Source organism: Musa acuminata, chromosome BXJ1-3, assembly GCF_036884655.1.
Source record: "Musa acuminata AAA Group cultivar baxijiao chromosome BXJ1-3, Cavendish_Baxijiao_AAA, whole genome shotgun sequence".
Taxonomy (NCBI): Eukaryota; Viridiplantae; Streptophyta; class Magnoliopsida; order Zingiberales; family Musaceae; genus Musa; species Musa acuminata.
The window spans coordinates 8,049,012-8,072,254 of record NC_088329.1 but is presented as its reverse complement, the minus strand read 5'-3'; the positions used below and the strand labels follow the sequence as shown (position 1 = coordinate 8,072,254).

The 23,243-nt window shown below is 43.2% G+C and overlaps 3 protein-coding genes and 1 long non-coding RNA gene across 11 annotated transcripts; 3 read left to right on the top strand and 1 right to left on the bottom strand.

Annotated features, from left to right (window-relative positions):
• Positions 1-3,432: 3,432 nt before the first annotated feature.
• On the top strand, positions 3,433-9,842 carry LOC135583030 (squamosa promoter-binding-like protein 14). Of its 2 annotated transcripts, XM_065123015.1 has the most exons (3): positions 3,459-4,085; positions 8,796-8,932; positions 9,032-9,842. In XM_065123015.1, the coding sequence occupies exons 1-3, from the start codon at positions 3,724-3,726 to the stop codon at positions 9,634-9,636; spliced, it is 1,104 nt and encodes a 367-aa protein (XP_064979087.1). In that variant the 5' UTR covers positions 3,459-3,723; the 3' UTR covers positions 9,637-9,842. The 2 variants fall into 2 exon arrangements, with proteins under 2 accessions (XP_064979079.1, XP_064979087.1); XM_065123007.1 differs by having other exon boundaries at positions 3,433-4,085; positions 8,796-9,842.
• A 476-nt stretch (positions 9,843-10,318) lies between these two features.
• On the top strand, positions 10,319-13,842 carry LOC135620222 (ETHYLENE INSENSITIVE 3-like 3 protein). Of its 2 annotated transcripts, none has more exons than XM_065122986.1 (2): positions 10,319-10,519; positions 11,310-13,842. In XM_065122986.1, exon 2 carries the CDS (start codon positions 11,371-11,373, stop codon positions 13,222-13,224), a length of 1,854 nt encoding a protein of 617 aa, XP_064979058.1. In that variant the 5' UTR covers positions 10,319-10,519; positions 11,310-11,370; the 3' UTR covers positions 13,225-13,842. The 2 variants fall into 2 exon arrangements, with proteins under 2 accessions (XP_064979058.1, XP_064979066.1); XM_065122994.1 differs by having other exon boundaries at positions 10,324-10,519; positions 11,284-13,842.
• Positions 13,843-17,579: 3,737 nt separating this feature from the next.
• On the top strand, positions 17,580-22,505 carry LOC135620201 (bZIP transcription factor TGA10-like). 6 transcript variants are annotated; one of them, XM_065122940.1, is made up of 11 exons: positions 17,580-17,949; positions 18,418-18,524; positions 19,199-19,251; positions 19,368-19,505; positions 19,594-19,641; positions 19,740-19,799; positions 19,882-19,959; positions 20,050-20,137; positions 20,226-20,497; positions 21,406-21,645; positions 22,341-22,505. In XM_065122940.1, the coding sequence occupies exons 1-11, from the start codon at positions 17,846-17,848 to the stop codon at positions 22,503-22,505; spliced, it is 1,353 nt and encodes a 450-aa protein (XP_064979012.1). In that variant the 5' UTR covers positions 17,580-17,845. The 6 variants fall into 6 exon arrangements, with proteins under 6 accessions (XP_064979012.1, XP_064979007.1, XP_064979021.1 ...); XM_065122935.1 differs by having other exon boundaries at positions 17,581-17,949; positions 19,591-19,641; XM_065122949.1 differs by having other exon boundaries at positions 17,583-17,949; positions 19,591-19,641; positions 20,065-20,137.
• On the bottom strand, positions 22,019-22,502 carry LOC135620217 (uncharacterized). The gene is made up of 2 exons (XR_010489662.1): positions 22,365-22,502; positions 22,019-22,259 (listed from the first exon to the last, which is right to left on the bottom strand). It is a non-coding gene; the product is annotated as an uncharacterized LOC135620217 (long non-coding RNA).
• Positions 22,506-23,243: the final 738 nt, after the last annotated feature.

Here is a 23,243-nt window from a genome sequence, read left to right as displayed (position 1 = left end):
ATCTTAATCTAAGTGGATTTCCGACGTGGAACCAAACCGGAGGATCACAGTAACTTGGGGTGGATAGCTTTCGACGAGGTGGAACTCGTTTTCACCTTCGTTCCTTGATTCGGCCGGAAGTAGCTCGGTAAGTATGATTCTGGTGGAAGGAGGAGGGTGAAGCACCGCGGGAGGTCGGGCGAAAAATGCAGGAAGGCAGCTGGGGAGGATGATTTCAACCCTCGACGTGCGACGAAGGGGCAAATGTCTCTCATCAACCGGGCAGCGACCCTCTTTGATGCTGTATTGCTCGGTGATTGCATGTGGTCCTCATCAGTTCATCCAACCACAGTCTTTTTGGTTCATCCACGCCATGACTTTTGAGGATCTGTTCCTGTGGGAAACGAGAAAGAGAGACGCGAACAAATCATGTAACTCCGGAGGAGGCGTAGGTCCACCACTGAAGGTTTCCCAGTAACTTCTGCTACATGCTATAATGTGGTCTGCTGTCCTTCTCTCTGTTCCACACTGATGGCAATTGCCGCTTTTTCTTTAACCATCTCTCGCTCTCTCTCTCTCTCTCTCTCTCCCTCCGTGAATTCTTGGAGATTTGTATGTGGATCTTTGAAGTCTTATGCTATGATCTCCGCTTTTGACATCAGATCCTTGATCTGATTCATGAATGATTCCCCCTTTTCTTTTCCTTTGAGGAAGTTGTTCCATGAACATTTGATGTTGGCCTGATTGCTGCTATTTTGTTTGGCTAAATCTGGGAGTGCGAAGCATCATGGATTGATTCCTGAACCAATGCATGTCACATGTGTTCGACATTACTTTGTCCTCTTGAATTTTGACAGGCTCTCTTTCCGCCTGCGGCTTCTGTCAGAGAAGGGCCATTAAGTTTCTACCTAAAGGAGAAAGAAGGGCAATTGTTTGATGATGTACGAGTGTTTTCGAGGCTACTTCAATGCACATGGTTTGCATTTAAATCTCTACTGATGCCATCTACTTCTTCTGAACAATCATTACTGATGCATGCCGTCTATGTTGCAGTTCTCTCACTGTTGTTTTATCCCGACACACACATACAAAGGCAGATAGATAGAGGCAGAAGGTAAGATTGGTCTCTCGTCGTAAAAGAGAACAGTATCTAATACACAAACTAGAATTACCTTATGCTCTTCTTAATCATACAGCAAGCGAGTTATAAACGATGTTGTTTTCGAAGATAAAAAAAAGAGTGTGTGTGTGTGTGTCTTCCTTGGATCTCTTATCGCTGATGTCAAGGCCAAAAGACAAAGTCTGTACGAAGCGTCGACTGCAGTCGATATCCGACCTCTGAGTCGTGACATGGATACTCCTCCAACACCATGTGCTGCAATAGTGCCATCCTGTTTGTGGGAATTCTCCTTGTTTTGCTGTCTTCAGCCCCAAATTACTATTAGCAGATGCAACAGACAGACACAGAGAGAGAGAGAGTGTGTGTGTGTGTGAGTCCATATCATTTTTGGAGTAGCCTCTACGTACTTTCCTCGGTAGATTTAATCTGCATTTCTGATTCCTTCGTATGGGTTGGATATGCTGCGTGGATGCAAATGCCTTTACTCATGTGGTTGTGGAAAGGGATCCACTGGTCCAGGCTACGCTTTGGACACATTCATTTGTCTGCGCTCGTAGAAATATCGCATTGCATTAACTGATACCTACTGATGCGTGCATTTGTAGTAATGCCTCGGTGCAGTGGATGACCAAATTACATGATATAGACAGATGTAGTAAGCTACAGAAATATATCTTTATATCTAGATAATACAGAACTATACTGGAGGGTACCACAAAAGAATAGACCGAAGCACATGAATTAGGTCTTACAAAATAGTTCTGCAAGCATCATGTACAGTAAAATCGTATCTAAGTTGAAGGTCATATGAGAGGACACACACACACCTCTCGATCCAGCTAATTAAGTTGACCTTAGACTACGAGTTGGCCGATTGTGTTGCCCATGTGTTTGGTTTCGTGTTGTCATCAGCTCAACTCGGGCTGGTCCAAGAAAACTAGGATTGATTGTATCGTTTCGTATGATGTTTTGCAGCCATAGCTAATGATCGATGGAGATGAAGACGAGAGAAGAGACATAAACTTGGGGTTGCTGTCATTGCATAAAGAAAAAAGCACATCGAGCCAGAAGAGGAACCGACACTGGACTTGGTTCTCCCAACAAAGTTCCCAGGGAAGTTTCATGGCAGTCATTGGAATGGTTTCATTCCATTTGTGAAACCTTTTGTTGTGGCTGTTAATTCTCCCTGATGATGAAAAGAAAGAGAAAGAGAAAGAGAAAGATAGATAGATACAGTAATCAATAACTTGTTCCACATACTTGATAATGGTGCATCAGAAAGGACCTCTTTCTTTTTCATTGTCCTGTTCTGCCAAATTAACAACCATGTGTCACCAAGACAGGGCTACGTCTACACTTTGGTGTGGTACTTCAACCCATCCAAATCTTTCATACTAAAAGAAAACTAGATAAAAGGACAACATCAACAACATAGATTGTTCAACTCCCACCTCCCCCCCCCCCCCCCCCCCCAAAAAAAAAAGAGAGTGATTGGAATTGACTAAGTTATAAAACTTAAAGATTAGTGTTGTCCAGTTGAGGAGGATATTAGGATTTAGAAAAAGATTGCATGAAAAATTTATGTATGTATGAACAACCATGAATGGTCTTGATCAGAAATCAATGGAGCATTTAAGATGACTTATGTTGTGTGCTCTAAGGAAACCAATAGAGGGACCATCAGAAAAGAAAATTCAATTTTGATTAATATGACCTAAGATAGGTAGATAGATAGATAGATAGATAGATAGTAGATAGATAGATAGATGAAAAAAAAATTCATCAATAAATGGTGCAAGTTTTAGTTGACTCAAAACAGTTGAAAATGGAAACTTTAATTCCATTAAATAGTGGTCCAGTCCTCAGCCAGTGTAATTTCTTGGAAGGGAGAGGGAGAAGGTTGAGAATCTAAGCAATTCACTCCTAGATTTCATCCTTTAATTTGCTAGATATGCGGTCAGTTCCCAAGGAGTCTGTGAGTAACAGCAAAAGTCCAAGAACCTGAAGACCCATGAGCGACCTCAATCAAATCCAAAGCTCCTTCCAAAAAGATTCTCCACCAATAAGATTCTCTTCAGGCACACAACTCCATATTATAAAAAGGAAAAGAAAGGAGGCACATCTTATCTTATCAGAGCAAAAGCACAAAGATCTACCAAAAGTTGCTTTTCCAAGACATGCACAGTCCTCAGCCCCCAGAAAACTCAAGGGAAATATATGTTTTGTATATATATATATGAAGGAAGTAAAATGTGTTCGCAGAATGAACTCTGCAAGAGTACTGCCACTGTTCATCCTGGGTAGGATAGAGTAAAATGTGTTCGCGCAAAGGAGCACTATTCGGAGAACACCGTAAGAGTACTGCCACTGTTCATCCTGGGTAGGATATAGTAAATAAGTGTACAGGCACAATCTCTCTGTCTGAATACTTTCCAGTCTGATGGTATTATGCAGCAAATAGCTCCTCAATATGGCAGTGGCAGCTTTGTGAGGCAGCAGAAAGACACAAAAACCCTTCTTTTAGCCCCACTTGCTCTCTTTAAAGAAGCCAACTGCCCTGTTTTAGGTCTCCCTCTGGTTTGTGAGTCCATGGATGGGCTGTAGGGAGAGCTGCAACAGTGAGGATGGACTCAAGCTCTCTCAAAGCTTCTGGGGCCTTAAGTGGCGCCAGTGATGCTCTCCATGGGCTCAAGTTTGGGCAAAAGATCTACTTTGATGATGGTGGTGGTGGGAGCGGAAGCTCCTCCAAGGCACCGACAGCTCCGGCGAAGGAGGCGGCGGCGCCACCGCCTCCGACAAAGAAGGGGAAGGGCGTGGCACAAGGTGGGGGGCAGCAGCCGCCTAGGTGCCAAGTGGAGGGGTGCAATGTCGATCTGACGGGGGTTAAGGCTTACTACTGTAGGCATAAGGTTTGTGGGATGCACTCGAAGGCGCCTAAGGTCGTAGTTGCAGGCTTGGAGCAGAGGTTCTGTCAGCAGTGTAGCAGGCAAGATTTACTTCCTGTTTGATCTTTTTTTGTTCTTGTAGGCCTTGTGTTTTCCTAGAGGCAGCGAAAAAATATTTTTCCTTTTAGTATGCCCCCCTTCTGAATCTGGTTTTCAGGATAAAACTTTGTGAGATAGATGTTGATCTTGATCTTGATTCGTGGGTTAAGCCCTCTTCCAAGCGAGTCTTGATAAGGAATTCGCTTGCTGTTGCTCTAAGTTTGTCGGCTTCATGTGTTAGGTTTGGGATTTATTAATCTATAGGCTTTGTTTTAAGTTCATGGGAATTTGGGCTTTCTGTTGCCAACAATAATGACCTCTAAGAAGCAAAAATCATAATGACTTGAAGATTCACCTTTATTATTGTTGTTTCCTACAGACACTGTTAGGCAGGCTGATATTGGACCTTTTTGGGAGTGTTTTGCCTTTTCGGACTCTGAGTTCTGGATGCTTGTGAAGTTACTTTTCAGTTCATATCGCAATTTCATTTATTCTCCTGTTTGCCTTTTGATTGAACAGTTCATGTATGTGCATCTTGTTGTTCGAAAAAAGAGATCATCTTCGTTGTCCTGTGAACTTGCCACTTGATAATATGTTTTATCAGATAATAACTTATTTGTTGGGTTGAATTCGAGTCTGTCTGTATAGAATGCTTAACATCATTTACACAGGCTATGTTGTCCCTCTTATTTGTTGCTTTCTGGTTAGTCTTCTCTAATTCGTCTGCATGATTTATTGGTACTGGATTTATTACTTTGTTTCATATTGTGGCATTTGAGTATCTACGTTGTTCTCTTTTTTCTTTAAAAAAAGAAAAAAGACTGTGTATTACTAAAGCCGGGCTAATTACAGAAGAGTTAAAAGTGGGGAAGATCATCTGCAGAGGTGACTTTTCCCGGTTAGTGCTGAGTCCCCTAGTAGAAAGATGATGTGAGCCTCACCATTGTTGCCTCTAGGAATGTGACAAAGTTGGACTAGAGTGACCTCATCGGTTAGATTCAGAATGCCCTGGAACAAAGATCTAAGATGCCATATTTATATTAGAAGCGAAACTAATGCAGTTCAAGGAGTCGGAGAGAAGCCGCATGTTGTGCAGTCCCAGCATTTAAGCTTTCTGTAAGCCTTTGAGAATGGCAAATCCTTCAGCATGTGTTGGAGATGCCACGTGACAAGGGGAACATCCAGTAGCTAATTTGTTTCCATGTCGGTCCTTGAGGACGTAACCGCAACCAGCATTTTAAGAGTTAAGCAAAAGTTCTCCATTGCATTCGAGAGTGAAGTTATGATCCGGAAGGATAATAGATGATAGAGTTGCTGATTGATTTGGAGATGCTCCCCCCAGATCTAGTTCCAATTGGAGAAGATCATTGGTGGATATTACCACCTTCCTCCATAACAATGAGGGATTGGCCTGAGGGTTGCGAAAACAGGTTTTATTTCAGTTTAGCCAGATATGGCATAACGATCAAGCAATGATGCTTCAGAGCTAGAAGGGTTGAATCAAAGCAGAGGGGTGAGTTTCTTGTAACCAAGAACCTTGGGACAGCTTGCACTCGAAAAAAAAATTTGCTTGGGAGAGTGTGAAGCGTTTGCAAATGTGGCAGGGGCCAACTTGGGAATGGAGGATTTGGGATAAGTAGTTCGGAGTAGGAAGTCGGTTTAGAAGAAGTTTTCACATAAATATTTTGATTTTGGGATAAACATTTAGGGCCCATGGTGCCTTCCATCCAAGCCAAATAGCCTCACTGATGAGTATTTAGGATGTTGGTCACAGGATTTTGTATGTTTTTTCCCCTCTTTTTATACTTTATCATTTTTTCAGTTTAATACGTATTACTGAGTTTCAATCCACGGTAATATTTTCAGATTTGTGATTCCCATGTGTCCCTATTATGTCAGTCATCTCCTTCAGAACATTTAGTATGCACTTCCATTTTGGTTATTGTGGGACAGTCTATCTGGAAGTTGCCTCTCTGTCCGTTTATTAAATTTGACAAGTAAGACTTCCAATGCTGTTCTCATTGATATCTGTTGCTATCTGCTTGAGTCATTAGGTCACAAACCAAAAGCCCAAGTTAAAATTAATCTCTTTTCTTGCAGTTATGGATCCATCAAAAGAAGGGATATGAATCTTTTATGATCAAGTTATTAAATCTAATGATTTTAATAATATTTGTGGGTAAGCCTATAAATTGATTCCCGTGTCAGAAATGGGGCCTGACTTCAGGGTTCTTCTTTAATTGATTTGACCAATTCTGTGTCTTCTCTCTGATTACAGCATTTGTCAGTGGATTAACCTGTTTTCCTTTCTGTGACAATTCGGTGTGGCCGTTGTTCACACATTTTTCTCAAAATCAGACAGTCATTCACATGTTCTTCTCAAACAAGAGCAGTTGTTCACATGTTTTACTTTTTCTTTTGTTTTATTTTCATGGTTTTAAGTTGCTTCTGGTATGTCTCTGCTACCGTATGCTATTTGTTTTCAGCAGTTGTTCGTATTTTCTTCCTTTTGAATACATGAAACGTCAGTTTAGTCCAACCGTATGATAGGATACCCATTTGCTGTATTTTGGAAGGCAGGATTCTTTCAGATTGTCTTTCAAATTATGTATTGACTCCAAAGAGAGGTATCATGTCAGTGTTTTCTTTACCTTTTTCTCTTTTTCTTGTTGGTGGTCCTATTCCATTGACTCGGGATCTTCTCTTTTATTTCCTACTTCTTATCACATATTTTCATGCTTTGAGTTGCAAGCAAAAAAAAAGTATTATGTTTCTTAGATCTTTGCACCTCTACTCGTTGGCAATACAACTGCCATGTAATGTGTTTGGCCAAAGACCACCAACCACCACTACCCGTTTCTCTTTTCTCCCACTCTTTCTTTCCCTCTTCTCTTTCAGTTTAACTCTGCTGCTGTTGCACTACCATGTTGGACTCCTCCACCCGGCTTATACATAAACTTTGTTAACAAAAAAGTAGTCAGATAAGTCGTCGGCTTCCAAGAATTTTATACAAAGACAAACTTTTTCCACAATTTTTACTAAAAAGAAAAAAACACTATAAAATTAGTTATTTTCTGATTCCCTACTAATAATTAAACCACAAGACTTTAAGTTAAAAATCTACCAGCCTTTCTCATGTATCTGTGTCTATTTCTAGCTCAGGAAAGTTCCGTCAAGAAACATTTGATCTTGGCTGCCTGACCAGGGAAACTTTCATACTCCAAATTTAGCTGATTTTTGTCTTTTACATTGCTTGGTTGATACTGGATTATCATTTTAATTGCTTACTTATTTCCCTAATAAACATCCAATCCTATTACATAATGTGAATTATCTGTTAGCAAAGAAAACCCAAGAAATAAAACTTACTCAACAATTAATACCGACACAAATTTGTATTGATAAAACTTCATGCTGAGGGGGGTAATGTTATAGTTTTCAGAATATCTAGCACGCGACCTATTCTCTTGGGTGGAGAACACGATCACTCTGGTAAGACATCAGTGGTTTAATTGCGAATAAAGTTGTAACAGCGGAGGACACATGGTTTATTTTGGAGCTCCTCTGTAATATATTTGAGTTGTGTTAGAGTCCCCAGTGTAAATCATACTTTTCCTATCATTCGTAGTAGCAGTACATTTTCTGTTTTCTTTGCCTAAAGCTGTCATGAGCTCTCTGAGAATAATCACATAGTAAATGATGTGGAAGTTAAACTAGGTAGTTTAGTGCTGATAGAAGCAGCATTTATATTTTGAACAAACAACAAACTGGAACTGATGCCTTGGACCATGAATCAGTATTAAGTTGTGGCAAATATCATGAACTTATGCTTGAACTCCTAATTAGTCATATAATATTACAGGTGATGTCAATCTATTGTTTTGTTCATCCTAAGAATTATAAAATGGTCTTGTCCGAATGATATTTATCAAGTATTGTGTTCCATTGGATTTGTCCCTAATTGCATTGATGGATAAAATATGTCCATAAGATGGTTGGCATTTATTGTTCACTAAACTCATGACTTTTAGAATGTGAAAAGGTGGAACTGAACATAAGATGGTTGACATTGTTGTAACTAAACCAGACGAGAACAATATTTCCCCTGTGCTAGTATCCATTTTGTACCACTGGTTTATTTTTTAGTGCATGAGGTCATGCATGGTCTAGAGTCATAGATCAACTTGTTTACCCTTCACCGCTAAGTTGGTATCACATGAACCTCAATGGCTGTCTCATTCGATGGAGTTTCAATCCATGTCATGCTAAGGTTTCCTGTAGATGGGATTTGACAATATTACTTATTTATCAAATTCATGCAAATTGTGATTCAAACCACCATTAATAATGTGAGTTAGAATTTTCTTCATTCACTCTTATATAGTAAATATTTAGTACATTTTCCTCGAGAAAAAGTACATTGGAGAGGATTCACACAAACTGACATGAGGTTGAGCCTTGAGAACAAGTAGTGGACTTATTTGAGAAGCTCCATAGAGCATTTTCATATGCGCTAGCTATGCTTCATGGCCTCCCTATGTTGATAGAAGGCTTAGAGAACGGTGGTGATGTTAATTACAAGAGTTGGTGTTAACATTTCTCTTGACCTAATTTGTTGTTATTTTCGATGCACAATATGCAGTTTATTTTCCGGGAAGTTTGAATCAGTAAATACTTTTTGCTTTTTAAACACCATGGCTATGTTATTACAGGTTTCACCAATTGTCTGAATTTGACCAAGGAAAGCGCAGCTGTCGTAGACGTTTGGCAGGGCATAACGAGCGTCGAAGGAAGCCACCTCCCGGTCCATTTGCATCACGCTATGGGCGCCTTGCATCATCCGTTCATGGTCAGAAGCATCTCAATACAGCTGCATCTATATTGTCGTGCCGATATCCTTCTAAACATGCTGCATTCCGGTGTCGTGCTAATATGTTTTGTTTTACAGAAGATCCGAGTCGATTCAGGAGCTTTTTGATGGACTTCAGCTATCCGTATCTCTCGAGTACTGCAAGAAACCTTTGGCCAACTGCAAGGGCTGGCGATCGGGTGGCTTCCAATGAATGGCATGTGGCCTTCGATACTTCACCTGGTGCTGCTGCAATGCATGGCACTCATGCCTGCTATCAAGCACCACCGGCAGCAACCTTCTGCTCTCCCATGGAATTTCCACCCGGTGAATGTCTTGGAGGAGTCTCCGACTCAAGCTGTGCTCTCTCTCTTCTGTCAACTCATCCGTGGAGCAGCAACTCTGCCAGAAACCGTGCTCCGGCGATCGCGCCAAGCAGCAGCACCTTTGATGGCCCTCCGATGGCCCAGTCAGCCGTCCCCGACAATTACGGCACCAGCTCATGGGGGCTCAGAGGCCATGGAAGCAGGATTAGCTCGCACGAGATCCAGCACGCAGCGGGATTAGCAGGAGCAACGGAGGCCAGCGATGCTCATTTCTCAGGTCAGGTGGAGTTGGCTTTGCAGGAGAATGGACAGTGCCTTGACCATGGTTCAGCTAGGTCATATGGCCATTCCAGTCTTGGCATGCATTGGTCTCTGTAGACCCCGAAGAAACCTTGGCCATGTGGATTGGATGGATGTTTTTTGTGAAGAACAGCATCATGAACTCCAAAAACTCTCCGAATGGTAGTTCTGACTGCTTAATATCTTATAGCCTTTATCCATCTGTATGAAACCTATGTTACTCTGAGGCATTAGTATGTTGTGATGCCCTTTTGCTAATCTATTTCCGTAGCCGTGGTAACATCCTTTTCTCTGTAGATGGTCAATGATATGTCTTGGTGTCATCGTGTCCGCGATGACGCAAACAATAGATCTGCCGAATCGAAGCAACCAAAGAAACAAAACGTGCTAAGGTACAGGTGATGTGATGGGCAAGACGAGAGTTCTCCTAGGGGCGATGAATCTGATCCCATCTGCCCGCATTGCTGGTCCTCTGCATGTACTCGAGAGCGACGGGAAGAAGCCAATCGATCGATGGATGGATACGCAGCAGCCTCTGCTGCTTGGCTTGTCGCATTTGGAAGTAGTAAAGATATCGGCTATCATTGCACGGGGTTAATAGGGCGTTCGTGGTAGAGTATATCATTGGGCGGTGAAGCGGGCCCCGCAGCATGTGGGACGCGTGTGTTGCTGGGGATGCATTCCCCATTCGGTGGTCGAGTCTTTGGGCTCGTGGAACATGACGATCGTGGGCTGGGAATAAAGCGGTAGAGGGTCCACGCGCCCGCTCGATTCCGGTTTCGGTCAAAACCCAACTTGATCCCTCCGCCGTCACCGCCGCGCGACCAAATCCCCGGTGTCGGTCTCTCGCGTCGCCTGGCTAAGAAGAACAAGTCGGAAACGGGAGCCTCCGACGAGCGGCGGCGTCTTCACATCCTGTGGAAATAAATCCTTACGCGTCGCCTCTCCGACTCCCAGTCCGGTAATCGCTCGGTCCTTTCCGGCTATCCCTTTGCTTGAATCCTTCTGCATCTAGATCGGTTTCTGATCGGATGTCCACGGTGAAATGCCTCTTATTATTGATTATTTTAATCATTATTTTCTAGTAAAAAGATGGAGTTCTTCTGATCCGATCAGGAAAGAGAAAACGTCTTTCATTGCTTTTGCCTCTTATTTGAATCGAGGGTTTTGTTTGCTTTGATCATGGAGGAATTATAGCCTAAGGTTCTTTGTTTTTCTTTGTTGGAGAGAAATGGAAAAACTTGATTTTGCACGTGATTTTCTAATTTTTGTGGTTGATCGAATCCGGCTTGTTTAACTTTTTGAGTCTAATGGTAATTGAGATGTAATGTTGGTTCGTTAAGACATGAGTACTGGAATGATTGAGAAAGAGGGCATTTTTTAATATGTTAAGTTCTTCTTTGATGTCGGTGCGTTTGTAAAGAAGCTGTTTACAGAGATTAGAGTCAGAGGAGATCCTCTGAAATGGTAGTAGAGTGTTGATTGATCTCAGGACTTTTCATCTCATGAATTTTCCCTGTCTTGGTACTTGTTTTCCTCTCATGTGCAGCTTAGGCTCATTTTGTCCCTTGTTCTGAGTTCATGTAGCTAGCTTGTATTGGAATTAGCTTAGAATTGGATTCTGGAGTTATGTTGCATGACAAACTCTGATTCTGCTGAACTATTGATTTCTTCTTCAGAAGTTTATTTTGTTTTCTTCCTTTTGGTGGGATAAACCCTTGATAGGTTTTGAATCTGCCTCGTATGAGCAGGGGAGAAGAAGGTTTGTGAGTGGAGTGAATCAAGGCTTGTTGGCTAGTGGTCACCTGTATCATGGATCATCTTGATATAATAGCTCAGGAATTAAGCAGGGATGCTTCAAATTTCGAGGTGGATGGTGTCAAGCATAACAATCTCGACGATAATGATGTCAGCGATGAAGAAATCGAATCAGAGGAGTTGGAGAGAAGAATGTGGAAAGATAGAATTAAGCTTAAAAGAATCAAGGAACGGGAAAAGTTTGCCGCCGAACGTGCAGCTTCGGAGAGGTCTAAGCCAAAGCATACATCTGACCAAGCTCGTAGGAAAAAGATGTCCAGAGCACAAGATGGGATCCTTAAGTATATGTTGAAGCTAATGGAGGTGTGTAATGTTCGTGGGTTTGTTTATGGAATCATTCCTGAAAAGGGAAAGCCAGTAAGTGGTGCTTCAGACAATATAAGAGCCTGGTGGAAGGAGAAAGTGAGGTTTGACAAGAATGGACCTGCTGCCATAGCCAAATACGAGGTAGAGAATTTTGCTGCCCAGAATGCACAGAACAGCAGGAGCAAACATCATCATAGTCTTATGGATCTCCAAGATGCTACGCTGGGATCTCTTCTATCATCATTGATGCAACACTGTGATCCACCACAGCGTAAATACCCATTGGAGAAGGGCATCTCACCACCTTGGTGGCCCTCTGGTAATGAAGAATGGTGGATATCTTTGGGCTTGCCAAAGGGTCAAGGACCCCCATATAAGAAGCCGCATGATCTAAAGAAGGTGTGGAAGGTTGGGGTACTAACAGCTGTAATCAAGCATATGTCTCCTGATATTGAAAAGATCAAAACCCATGTACGGAAGTCAAAATGCTTGCAGGATAAGATGAGTGCCAAAGAGAGCTCCATCTGGTTGGGAGTTCTGTCTAGAGAAGAAATGACTGTCAATCAACTCTGCTGTGATAATGGGATGTCTCATGTAATTGAGAATAGTGGTCACAGGCGGGATAGCGAGGAGCCAAACAGCAGTAGCAATGAATATGATGTTGATGTCCTTGAAGATGTTTCGGGATCTATTTCATCCAAAGATGATGGGATAAATCTGCAGGTTGAAACACAAGCTTGTGCAGGGAATATAACACCTACTTCGAGAGAAGATCGCTTAGCTGAAAATTCCAATCAACTTGGTTTAAGCAAGGATAAAACGAGCCAACAGCCAAAGAGAAAAAGACCTCGTGGAAGTGCTGTATCTGTTGACAAGCAAATGGTTGCCACTCAGAGTGAGCGCATGCCAGAGGAAACAAGAAATGCTACTACAGATATGAATGGTGCCGCTCTGACAACGTTGGCTCATCATAGGCCAAGTGTCAACCGCGAGCCTTGTATGAACCCCAACTCAACACATCAAGAGAGAGATTCTGGAAGCCAATATCTGGTACCACAACCTGGGATTAGCAACTTGGCAAGCTTCCCTTGTGTTAATGTTGCTTCAGAAAACATATATATCGGTGGCCAACCATTACCATATCCAGGACTTGGGAATAGTGAACCGCAGAATGCTACCACATATGATACGGGAGCCAACGATGGGTTATATAGCTCATCAGGAGGCTTTGGCATCTTGCAAGATAAGCAGCAGCGCCCCATGTCGATTACTAATCATGGAATAAGGTCTGACAGAAGCATTATTTCCGTAGAGAACAATCTTTATGAAAATGTGATGGCACCTAATGCAAGTTCGCATACAGTCACCGACGAGATGCATCTATTCCTAGATGAACCATTCTACGGTGAACCAGATAAGCTAGTTGACAATTCCTTTGGTGCACTGCCACTAGATTTTATCAGGATCGGCAGCACAGATCTGATCCCTGACCTTGGTGACATATTGCAAGATGATGACCTGATGGAGTATTTGGGGACATAAGTAGAATTGTTGTCATTGTTTTCTGCTAAATTTGCCGGTTTATGTTTTATCCGATCAACTATCTCCAAGGATACGGTTGCAAATTCTCTTCAGAATGGTTGGTCTCGTCATCACCCTGTTCATTCAGAGAGAATCGTATCGCCTTCTAGTTGACCCTTGAAATGGTAACATGCTGAATATATCATTTGGGTTTTTGGTTGGCACAATGGTCGATCCCCTCAACATGCTGCTGTTCATCCTCAATTCTGTCTTCTTTCTCTTTCGGCCTCAACGAAAAAACCAAAATCACATGGAACAGGTAACATTTTCATGTCTGCATCTCTTTATCTTCATCCTCCTCCTTTATATTTCATCCTCGTGGCCTGCCGTCGTTAGCACCAAATTGTCACATATCTCTTGCAACAAATAAATGGGTTAAAAGGGTAAAATTTAGACGTAGATAATTCTGAAAATAAGAGATACAACAAATAAATAATTAAACATATGTCTTAAGTGATTTCTTGCATTGTAGAGGATAGTACTGTCGGTATACATGTCAGGATAAATGTGAGATTTGGAGACAGAGAGAGAGAGAGAGAGAGAGAGAGAGAGAGAGAGAGAGAGTCAAACACGTAATGACGAACAGTTCCATCCTTGACAGGCTTGGAATCCGCCAGCGGAAGTTTCCTTTTTTATTCCTAATTTAATGCTAATCATCAGCATCCTAATTCGACGGGTTAGGTATGACGTACCCGTGGCGGCGGGTGGTGTGGTGCCCACCCCTAATGGACGGCATTTGATCAACCTACGTTCTGGCGGATGGGATCCGCGAGTCACCCTTCGAGGAAGGGGCAACTTCGTAATATACGGGGTTCGCGGAGTGTAATTTGGTGAGGTGCCGTCATCCTGTCGTGTCACCACGTAAGCCGTCATGCGTAGTTCTGCATGACATACGTGCAGGCGGCCTATAAGATGCTGCCACGTGCGATGCAGCATGCGGCCACCTTCCTTCTTTTGGGATGAAATCGAAATCTTTAATGGGTCTATTTATTTTGAGAAGGAAAACAGAGGAAACATTGCAATCGCTATGAGTTCTTGGACCTTAGACACTGGTTAGCATTAATCTCTATTTGAGAAGGCCAATAGAGGAATTGCATTCTTTTTCTTATCTATTCCTCAGAACACTTAAGATCGAATGCGAAAGGGGGCATACACCGAGATTAGCACATCGGTGTGTCATCATCTTCTTTAAGATTAGCAAATTTACGTGGCATCTTAAGAGGGGCCACCCTAATGATATGGTTGACCGACTCTGAGGTAGCTCCTTATATTATATTGTTTTGGGGTCTAACAGCGAGTGAACACCTAAATCGCAACTCCAAATTGCATGCAGATTACCTACGCCCGACCAAACAGACTTGTAATAGAATTGCGAGGGTGCATGATTGACACCTTGAAAACTTGCTTTGATATATAATTTCACCGCAGGGTTTATATATGGCAAGTATAAAATTGCTCTTCGCAAGTTTTTCCCTCCACGCTTGGCATTTTTGTACCGAGTACTACAACACGGGAACGTTGGACGTAAACGTTGACCGATAAAATGCGAGAAGTAAAAGGTGTTCGTTCTAAAACATTGTAAGAGTTGACCAAATGGAGAGTCTGATCTTGAATGACTGATTGAATAGTCACAACAAGCACTTGTGGTGGTCTGTGAGACTCTCTTAATGCTTACAGTACGTACCGAAGCCATGGCATCCCTTCACTGATTCACGCAATCACTTTCAAGTAAGGTTCTGCCCCATCGAGGGGAGTGGGTGGCGGAGCATCTTTCCCATTAAGCTCCATATCCAAGTCCCCACGAATTAACATGCTTTGCGGAACATACCTAATCCAATTATCTTCGTGGACATGAACAAAAAGTATTGTCTGTCGGCCAAGCGGAATGTGACACAAGGCTTCCTGTTCCTATTTCCCTCGCACAATTAGAATAGTCCAACTTCTTTGAAGTTGACAGTGAAAACGATTTATTAATAAAAAGGCGTTGAAGACATGATGTTGTTGTCAGACTTCTTCCTCCGATATGTTTCGTATCAGTCGGTATCCAGAAAAAAGGACAGTGAAGTAGTTAATCTCCAGTTGCACCTGATCGCTCCTCCTCTTGTGTTTTCAATAGCCTTCTGATGTTACTGTTAAGAAGAAAGTCGCCAAGCAAAATGTCTACTTAAATCTCAAGTAGGTGGTTGTCGATAGCCTTGTGTTTTAATGCTTATAGTTTTCTTGTGTTTGCAAGCAACGAGGGACGCGTATACTATGCTTCTTTCAACGTTAAGATGTATAACAATGTTTGACTAAGATTATTATTACTGTAGAAGAAGACATGATGCTTGGGAAATATATCTAGAGGTCTATGGCTGATAGATGTGAGTTCGTAGTTCATCGAGTTTAACGACATAAGAAGCCTTTCATCGTTATGTATCTGTTTTAAGAATAGTAGCTAGGTTTAGTGCACCAGAGCAGGTACGAGTTATCTGAACCTGGAAGATACGTTAGCTACAAAGACGCTTGTTCAATCCTTGTTTTATCCTGAATATAAATGCTTTAGATTGACTGTAGCAAGCATCAGCTGTAGCACCAAAAGCATTTTGTGTCTGGAGATTCATGTAAACATATATGTTGGCTGCTACATGCCAGCATCACAAGTGTTATTACTCTAAAACCATTAAACTCTGCACTCTGAAACCATATCTTGGCAAGCTTTAACCTCCATTTCATTCTGAAGATGCACAGGGTCTTCTTGTTCATGTTCAAAATATACATACACACGCGCACTCTCTCTTTCGTTTGTTCTAAAAGAAATCAAGGAAAGGATCCTTCCCTTTCTAAAAGGTGCAGCCTTCTTGCACAACTACACCAGAAGGTCACTAGGAAGCTTTAGGCAACAGACAACAACAAGAACTCTATATACAAACTATAAACAAAGAACAGTCAACAAAATCTCTGCTTGCTTTCCATCTTCTGTGCAATGGATCTAACCAGCAGTCTAATTCACCCCTGATGTCAAGTGGGATTAGTATACCGTCGTTCTCCCGTTAAGTCAAGTAGGATACAACAAGGGTGTACATACAATAAACCTCTCTTCTTCATCTGGCTGGCTGTCCACGAGTTTAATATTTGACTAGAGTAGGAAGAATGGCGAGGGTGTATGAATCGTTTGGTTTCTCCGCATACTATTTTATGCGCTGGTCCCACAGAAAAAGGCCACGTTGCGGGAGTTGTTGGACCGCCGAGGGGGAACGCTCAAAGCAACGCAGGGTTTTAGTGGGGCCCTCCCGCCTCTTGTCGACACAAAGGTCGCATCGAAAGGCACCCAGCCACATACCCCACAGGTTATAAGTGGTTGCACCGGAGCCCACGAAGTGGAGTCGTCCCCCGGCCTGTGGGGTGAGGCCGAGTCGTGGAGTGGGCGCGATGGGGTTCTGACGGAGGAGATCGCGGCCGTCCGTACTGGTCCCGCTCTCGGATCAAGTGGGGTCCGCCGTCCAACGCTCCCCAACTTTCCAGAGACGGGAAGACGGGCCGGGCTCTCCCACCGGCCACGTGGTCCCCCGAGAACCGTGGCGATTGCGTCAGCCGTCGTCGAGGATCCCACGCGAACGGTGGAAAGACGAAAACGCCCAAATCCTTCCGTTAATTAAGATGACCTAATTAATTAACCCAATCGACCGCGTGTACTTAATCTTTCCATGGTCCAAAAAGTCGGTGCCATCCGCTGCAAGAAAAGCTACGGCAAAGGAATCAAGTGTCAAAAGACGTAGCCCATTCAACACAGGTGCCATGTACGACTCCGAGCAGTCCAAAAGAACATTTCTGATATCTCGGAGTCATTTATGAGCGTGGAGACTACAGCTCGCATACTTCCTAAACTACTTCGTGGTCCGAACATCTTCTAATATGAACGCTACAACGTTTTGGGCCAAGTGTACAATACCTACGTTATCCACATTCATGTAGGACATCTCAAGGTAGCAACGTACAAATTGACCAGTCAACCTCATCACTATTAGGATTCAATGGTCGCTTATGCAAGGCGAATGATTATGGAAAACCCATTTTTATGTCACTGTTCAGTGTGAGATAGGGGCAATACGGTCCAAGTAAAATAGGTAAGCCGAACCAACGTTCGGAAAACCGCCCTTGGATCAGCTCACGGCCGGAAGCGGTGTCCACTTTCTCCCAATGTAGCTTTCAATTGGTTTACGGCGTTTCTTGTCCGCGTTATCTGGTTCCGTTAGGGAGGTCACTTTACCGCCCTCCTTCCCCTCTTGTCTATCTCGAAGCAACTCCACTAACGCTTCAGAAAATAAAATGGTGCACGCCTCTATGGCCTTCATATTTCCTTTGAAACTACTAGTAGCAGCGGTAGTGGTGGCAGATTAACTTTAGGATCCCCAGGAGGAGAGAGAGAGAGAGAGAAAGAGAGAGAGATCGGCTTTCTTAGACCATCTGGAGCACAGAGAGATCGCCAATGAGTAAAGAACGAAATCGGTTTCGCCATTAATGAGCTGTTTTGGCCCAAGCGGGAGGGAAATAGAGAGAGAAGCAAGCAGAGCCAGAAAAGGAGGTTCTGGCGAGGAATTTGATGGCGAACAAGGGGAGTTCCAGCCAGGGGCAGCCGCAGCAGATCTCCTTCGCCATGATTCATCCTTCTTCGTCCTCCTCCTCCGTCATGCATGGAAGCTTCATGTACTACTCATCTCGCTGGACCTGGCCACTAGCCATGTCTCGAAAATTATTCTCTTCTTTTTTTCATGTGTTTTGAGCGGAGGAAAGTTGTCTTTTTCTCGTATGCGATACATCGATAGGAAATGGTTTGGTTATATGTTCTTGATAGCTATGTTCTTGCTCTAGGTTCCTATCGCATGTCTATAGAATGAAAGATTACCAAGTTTGTTCCCGGGTTTTCTAGGACGGTTTTGTTCCAACGTGGTGTAGATTTGCTTCTAGGAGTCTAGTGATCATAAAACTCTTCATTTTGGTAAAGAAATTTGAAGGTTTTGGTACATAGACATGCGAAAATATAACTTAAAATTCAATTGATGGAAGTGGGTTCTTTTCTTGGCGACAAGTTAGCTTAAATTCATTTCACGAGTAGTAGCATGAGTTGGGGCGATTGTTCGTGGTTATTGGAAATCTTGTGCTGATATGATGCAGGAGAAGCAACGAGGCCGGAGCTTACGACTTGGGAGAGCTGGATCAAGCACTGTTCATGTATTTAGATGGGCAGGATCACTCATCATCGCCGGCTCAAGAACAAAGACGTAAGTCCTTCCATTCCATCGTCGCTTCTTTTAATACCCTCTGATACCGCCTTCTTCGCCTATATATCACATGATTACCTGACACCCAAAAAAAGGTTATCACACCAAAGGAACTAGCAGGATGAAGAACGGGAATCAGATGGCTATTTGAGATTCCTTTCCCAGGAGCCTTTTTGGGTCATGAGAACATCATGCCCAACAGATCTTGCCGTACTGTGTAATTGGCCAGATTTTGGCTGATAAGACTCCAAATCTGGCATCTAATCTTTCTCAAACTTAGTTTATCTGAATAATCTCGATATTTATTGTAGACTGTGACATGTAACGAACAGCTAATGATTACACTGGAAGTTCTTGTGTAGAAATCGATTTCTGTGATCTCTTTCTTTTCCGAGGTGTAGAGATCGATTTCTGTAATCTCTTTGATTTTTTTTCCGACTCCATCTGTCTCATGCTTCTTTTGCTTTCGCTCTCTGTCAGACACACAATCTCCTATGAGTCTGTTTCTCTCTGGAAAAGTTTCATTTTTCTGTCATGATTTTGTCTGTGGAGTCAAAAGTTGGTCCCTTTTATTCTTAAAGAGGAACCGTTGCCCATTTATAGTCTTCTGGTTCGATGTTGCTTTGAGGTGCAACTCGAGGGGATCTAATGCTTACATGACTTCATATGTGCAGAGACTTTGAACATTTTCCCTTCTCAGCCCATGCATGTAGAGCCTTCGACAAAGGTACGCCGGGTTGGAATTCGACTTCGCTTGCGCTTCCGTGGTCTTTCGATACATCTACTTTAGTCTTTGGTGGTTGTTGTATGGTTAGGAGTTCATATGATATCCATTATTCATAGGGTGGAATGAGTTTGGATTCTCCAGCAAGCAGTGGCTCTAAGAAGTCATCGGACCAGGCCATGGAGTTGGGCGACACTAAAAATGATCTCCCGCTTCTGCCTGAGCGAGGAAAGGATTCCAAAGCAGCATCGGTTAAGGTTGACAAGCTACCATCCATCTCTCTCAGAGCTTTCTTCTTTGCATGTTCTTGTTGTGTACATTATGCTATCTTTCTGGCTTCAGAAGGAAGGGAACGGAAAGGGCACATCTGGGTCCAAGACATCAGATCCTAAGGTGAGCTAGTGTAGATCTTTCTATACTTGGTTCTTAACTGTTTCTTTGGAAGTATAAGATCTGTCTAACATTATTGTGTTTATTTTATTTGTGGGCAGACATTGAGAAGGCTTGCACAGAATAGGGAGGCAGCCAGGAAAAGCAGGCTCAGGAAGAAGGTCAGACAATTAACGCAGAATGAGAATCTGTCATCCCAAAACCTGTCGCTTGTGGCCAACAATTCCTCCTTTCGTTCTGCAGGCCTACATTCAACAGCTAGAGACCAGTAGGATCAAGCTCACTCACCTTGAGCAAGAGCTTCAAAGGGCAAGATCACAAGTACCAATTCTCTTACGCTCTTCTCTCGTACACATGTTTGCGCCAGCGAACGCGCTTTCCAACTCCTCCTTCAATCTCTAAACAAAACAGACGTGCTTATTGAAGGGTCTATCATTTGGTGGTGGAGCTCTCCTCGAGGATCAAGGCCTCCCCGCCGTCGTCGGCGGGCTCAGCGCAGGTAACATCCTGTACCAAATATTGTTTCTTCGTTGCAATGTCGTTAATGGTATGCGGGGTTACTTCTGATGCGGATGGTGCGACCTCAGATGCAGCCATGTTCGATATGGAATACATGAGGTGGCTGGAGGAGCACCATAGGCTTATGTGCGAGCTCCGTGCAGCGGTGCAGGAGCACCAGCCGGAGAACCATCTACGGATGTTTGTCGACAGTTGCCTCGCGCACCACGATCAGATGGTGAATCTCAAGAACATCGTCATCAGGTCGGACGTCTTCCACCTCATCTCCGGCGTATGGATGACCCCCGCCGAGCGCTGCTTCATGTGGATGGGCGGCTTCCGCCCCTCCGAGCTCATCAAGGTCCTTCGCAACCTACCCCAAACCCAAACCTTTAACATGATCTCTTGCATGCATGCGTGTCGAGAACACTGGGGATTAAAACCCAACGTAGACCTAGCAATTACATCCGAGACTGGTCAATCATATCCATCAAACCCTGGACCCTGTCAGTACTCTTAACAGTTGCCATGATAAACCTAACAGAGAACACATTTAAGTATAACAGGGTTTTAAATAGACAGTGTCGGCTGTTTAGCAAGACAAGAGGACCTTTAGTTAGTTTACTTGAGAATGACATCACCAAATGGTAAGATTCTCATTTGAATAATCATCTGTTCCAGCCGACAGTCTTTTTCTGTCGCCATTTGTTCAAAGATGAACCACTACACTTGGAATATCATTGCAGCCATTGGGCGAAGAGTTTTATTCATCTGCATATGTAGTTCTTAAATATTAAAAGGAAGATGGAGTCGTTGCTTAATGGAAAGGTTAAGTAACTACTAACTCGGTTTAGCTCGATTCTCCAGTAGATACTATTTTGACATGACTGTCATGGGGTGATGTGGAAGTACAGTAGGAGGCATGGGCATTTGATGGCAACCATGATGGAAGAAAGATTTTCCATTACCTGCAACGGGAAGGGAAGTGGTATTGTCTTCTTGTATGCCATAAAGGTGTGCTGGTTTTGCTCTGGAAAGGGATGAAGAACCAGACCATTCTACGCAACCAGCCATTGAGCCGTGCAAGCATGACCTGCCAGTTAATTCTTTCCGTCTCTTTTGCAGTGTCCTTCGACCCTTCAGTAACTTGACCTAGAAATTAAGGCTCGAGACTCACTTGCAGCGTCATCTCATACGCCTTTTACTTTTCGCTGCATATGCTACATGAGAGTTCTCTCCTTGATGGTGCTCGATGATTATGATTGTTAGATGCTTTTGAGCCACATGGAGCCATTGACGGAGGAGCAGATCTTGGGGGTTTGCGGACTGCAGCAGTCGACGCAGGAGACGGAGGAAGCACTTAGCCAAGGACTGGAAGCCCTCAACCAATCTCTCTCGGACACCATCACCTCCGACGCGCTGAGCTACCCCTCCAACGTGGCCGATTACATGGGTCAGATGGCCATGGCCATGAACAAGCTCACCACCTTAGAGGGCTTCATTCGACAAGTAAGCTTCAGCTCTATATAACTATTCCTTTTTTATTTTCTCGGTGTAAAAGGACAACGTTCATAGATTCACTTCTAAACCAGTCGAGGCCTGGCATCCTGACCCAAGTGTGGGGAAGATGCCGTCGAAGGGGTGGGTTCTGTGGGGATTGGGTTGACTCTCCTACTCACTTTTATGACTAGTCATTGTTGGGGTATCTGTTGTCATGGGTTAGGTGGTAACTTGATAGAACTTTTATGCTTCGTTGTCATTGATTTCTAGACCATAATCTATATCAAGATTCTTGAACCACTGAAAACAATGTTCAAAAATGTAGGTTGAATAATTGGTTTGTAGTTTGACAAAGAACACTGATATCATTTGACAAGCATGGTAGGATGAAAGCAAATTCTATAGTAGCAATATATGAATTATGGGTCTACATGCATTTCTAGAATATGCATTTAGAAAACAAGGAGTTGGTTTGCTGATCAGAATACTTGCAGAAAATATAAGGTTGTTCATCAAGTCTCTCATGACCAAATGCAGCCGCAACATTTTAAGATCGGCATAAACGTCACTTGCTTCAGAAAAATCATGTTAGTCGATGTTCCATAGCATCTCTTTGTTGTGCACTGCAAGTCAAATTTTATTTGTCTTTAGCATTGCGAATTCACCCAATACTGGAAGTAAGATATTGTGGGTAATGATGACAGCATGAATGGTTTCAGGCAGATAACCTGCGGCAGCAGACACTTCACCGGCTTTACCAGATCTTGACGACCAGGCAGATGGCACGATCTTTGCTAGCCATTGCCGAATACTTTCACCGGCTCCGTGCGCTGAGCTCCCTTTGGCTCGCTCGACCACGACACGAGTGACTGGATCAACCCCTGGCATTGCGTGCGAGTGGAGATCAGGCATTGCACGAGGATTAACTTTGTTGTTGGCGACCGCCATCTCTCGGCAATGAATTGACTTCCAGAGCGAAGAAAAGAGAGAGAGAGAGAGAGAGAGAGAGAGAGAGAGAGAGATGCATTCGAGTCTTATTTGAAGATGCATAGATGAATTGATGGCAAGGTGAAATACATTGTGTGGGGGAACGCATGGTTTAGGTTTGACGTCCTCCTCTCTTTGTTCTCTGGCTTTACTTGTCAAACGAGGAAATAATTCTATGAAAAGTAGGGATTTTGGCCATCTTTTACCACTTCTGTAAAATGAAAAGGAAAGCAAGGTGAAGGAGTATACGGATCGAAGAGACCTCTCAGAAAGCGAGTTGGAAGAGCAAAGGGTAAAGAAAGATGCTTGTACGACTTCGCGTTAGCGAGAGGGGGAAAGAGCTCATGTGGCTTACGGCGTCGGGCAGTATACTTGGTTCGTCTTTCTTTCTCTTGTCAGCATACGGTGGCATACAATAAGCAACAAAAAGAAATGTTCCCTTCCTTTTGGCCCGAAATAAAGGAAGATTCCAGAGAAATTAATAAATAAAAAAAGAAGAGTGCTTTCTTCTTCTATTTCCGGACATCAAATTATGTAATAAATTATGATAAAATCGTTTAGTCCCACGTTGATTAAGGAGTATGGGAATAAAGGACTCATAAGTTCACGGGATCTCCTTT

What these genes read in the sequence shown, in the direction of transcription:
- LOC135620201 (XM_065122935.1), top strand. Translation starts at nt 17,846, where the DNA reads ATGGCGAACAAGGGGAGTTCCAGCCAGGGGCAGCCGCAGCAGATCTCC. An exon ending in CCAAGACATCAGATCCTAAG is followed by an intron (nt 19,642 to 19,739) that starts GTGAGCTAGTGT and finishes ATTTGTGGGCAG; the next exon opens with ACATTGAGAAGGCTTGCACA. An exon ending in TAGAGGGCTTCATTCGACAA is followed by an intron (nt 21,646 to 22,340) that starts GTAAGCTTCAGC and finishes TAATGATGACAG; the next exon opens with CATGAATGGTTTCAGGCAGA.
- LOC135583030 (XM_065123007.1), top strand. Translation starts at nt 3,724, where the DNA reads ATGGACTCAAGCTCTCTCAAAGCTTCTGGGGCCTTAAGTGGCGCCAGT. An exon ending in TTCTGTCAGCAGTGTAGCAG is followed by an intron (nt 4,086 to 8,795) that starts GCAAGATTTACT and finishes ATGTTATTACAG; the next exon opens with GTTTCACCAATTGTCTGAAT.
- LOC135620222 (XM_065122986.1), top strand. Translation starts at nt 11,371, where the DNA reads ATGGATCATCTTGATATAATAGCTCAGGAATTAAGCAGGGATGCTTCA.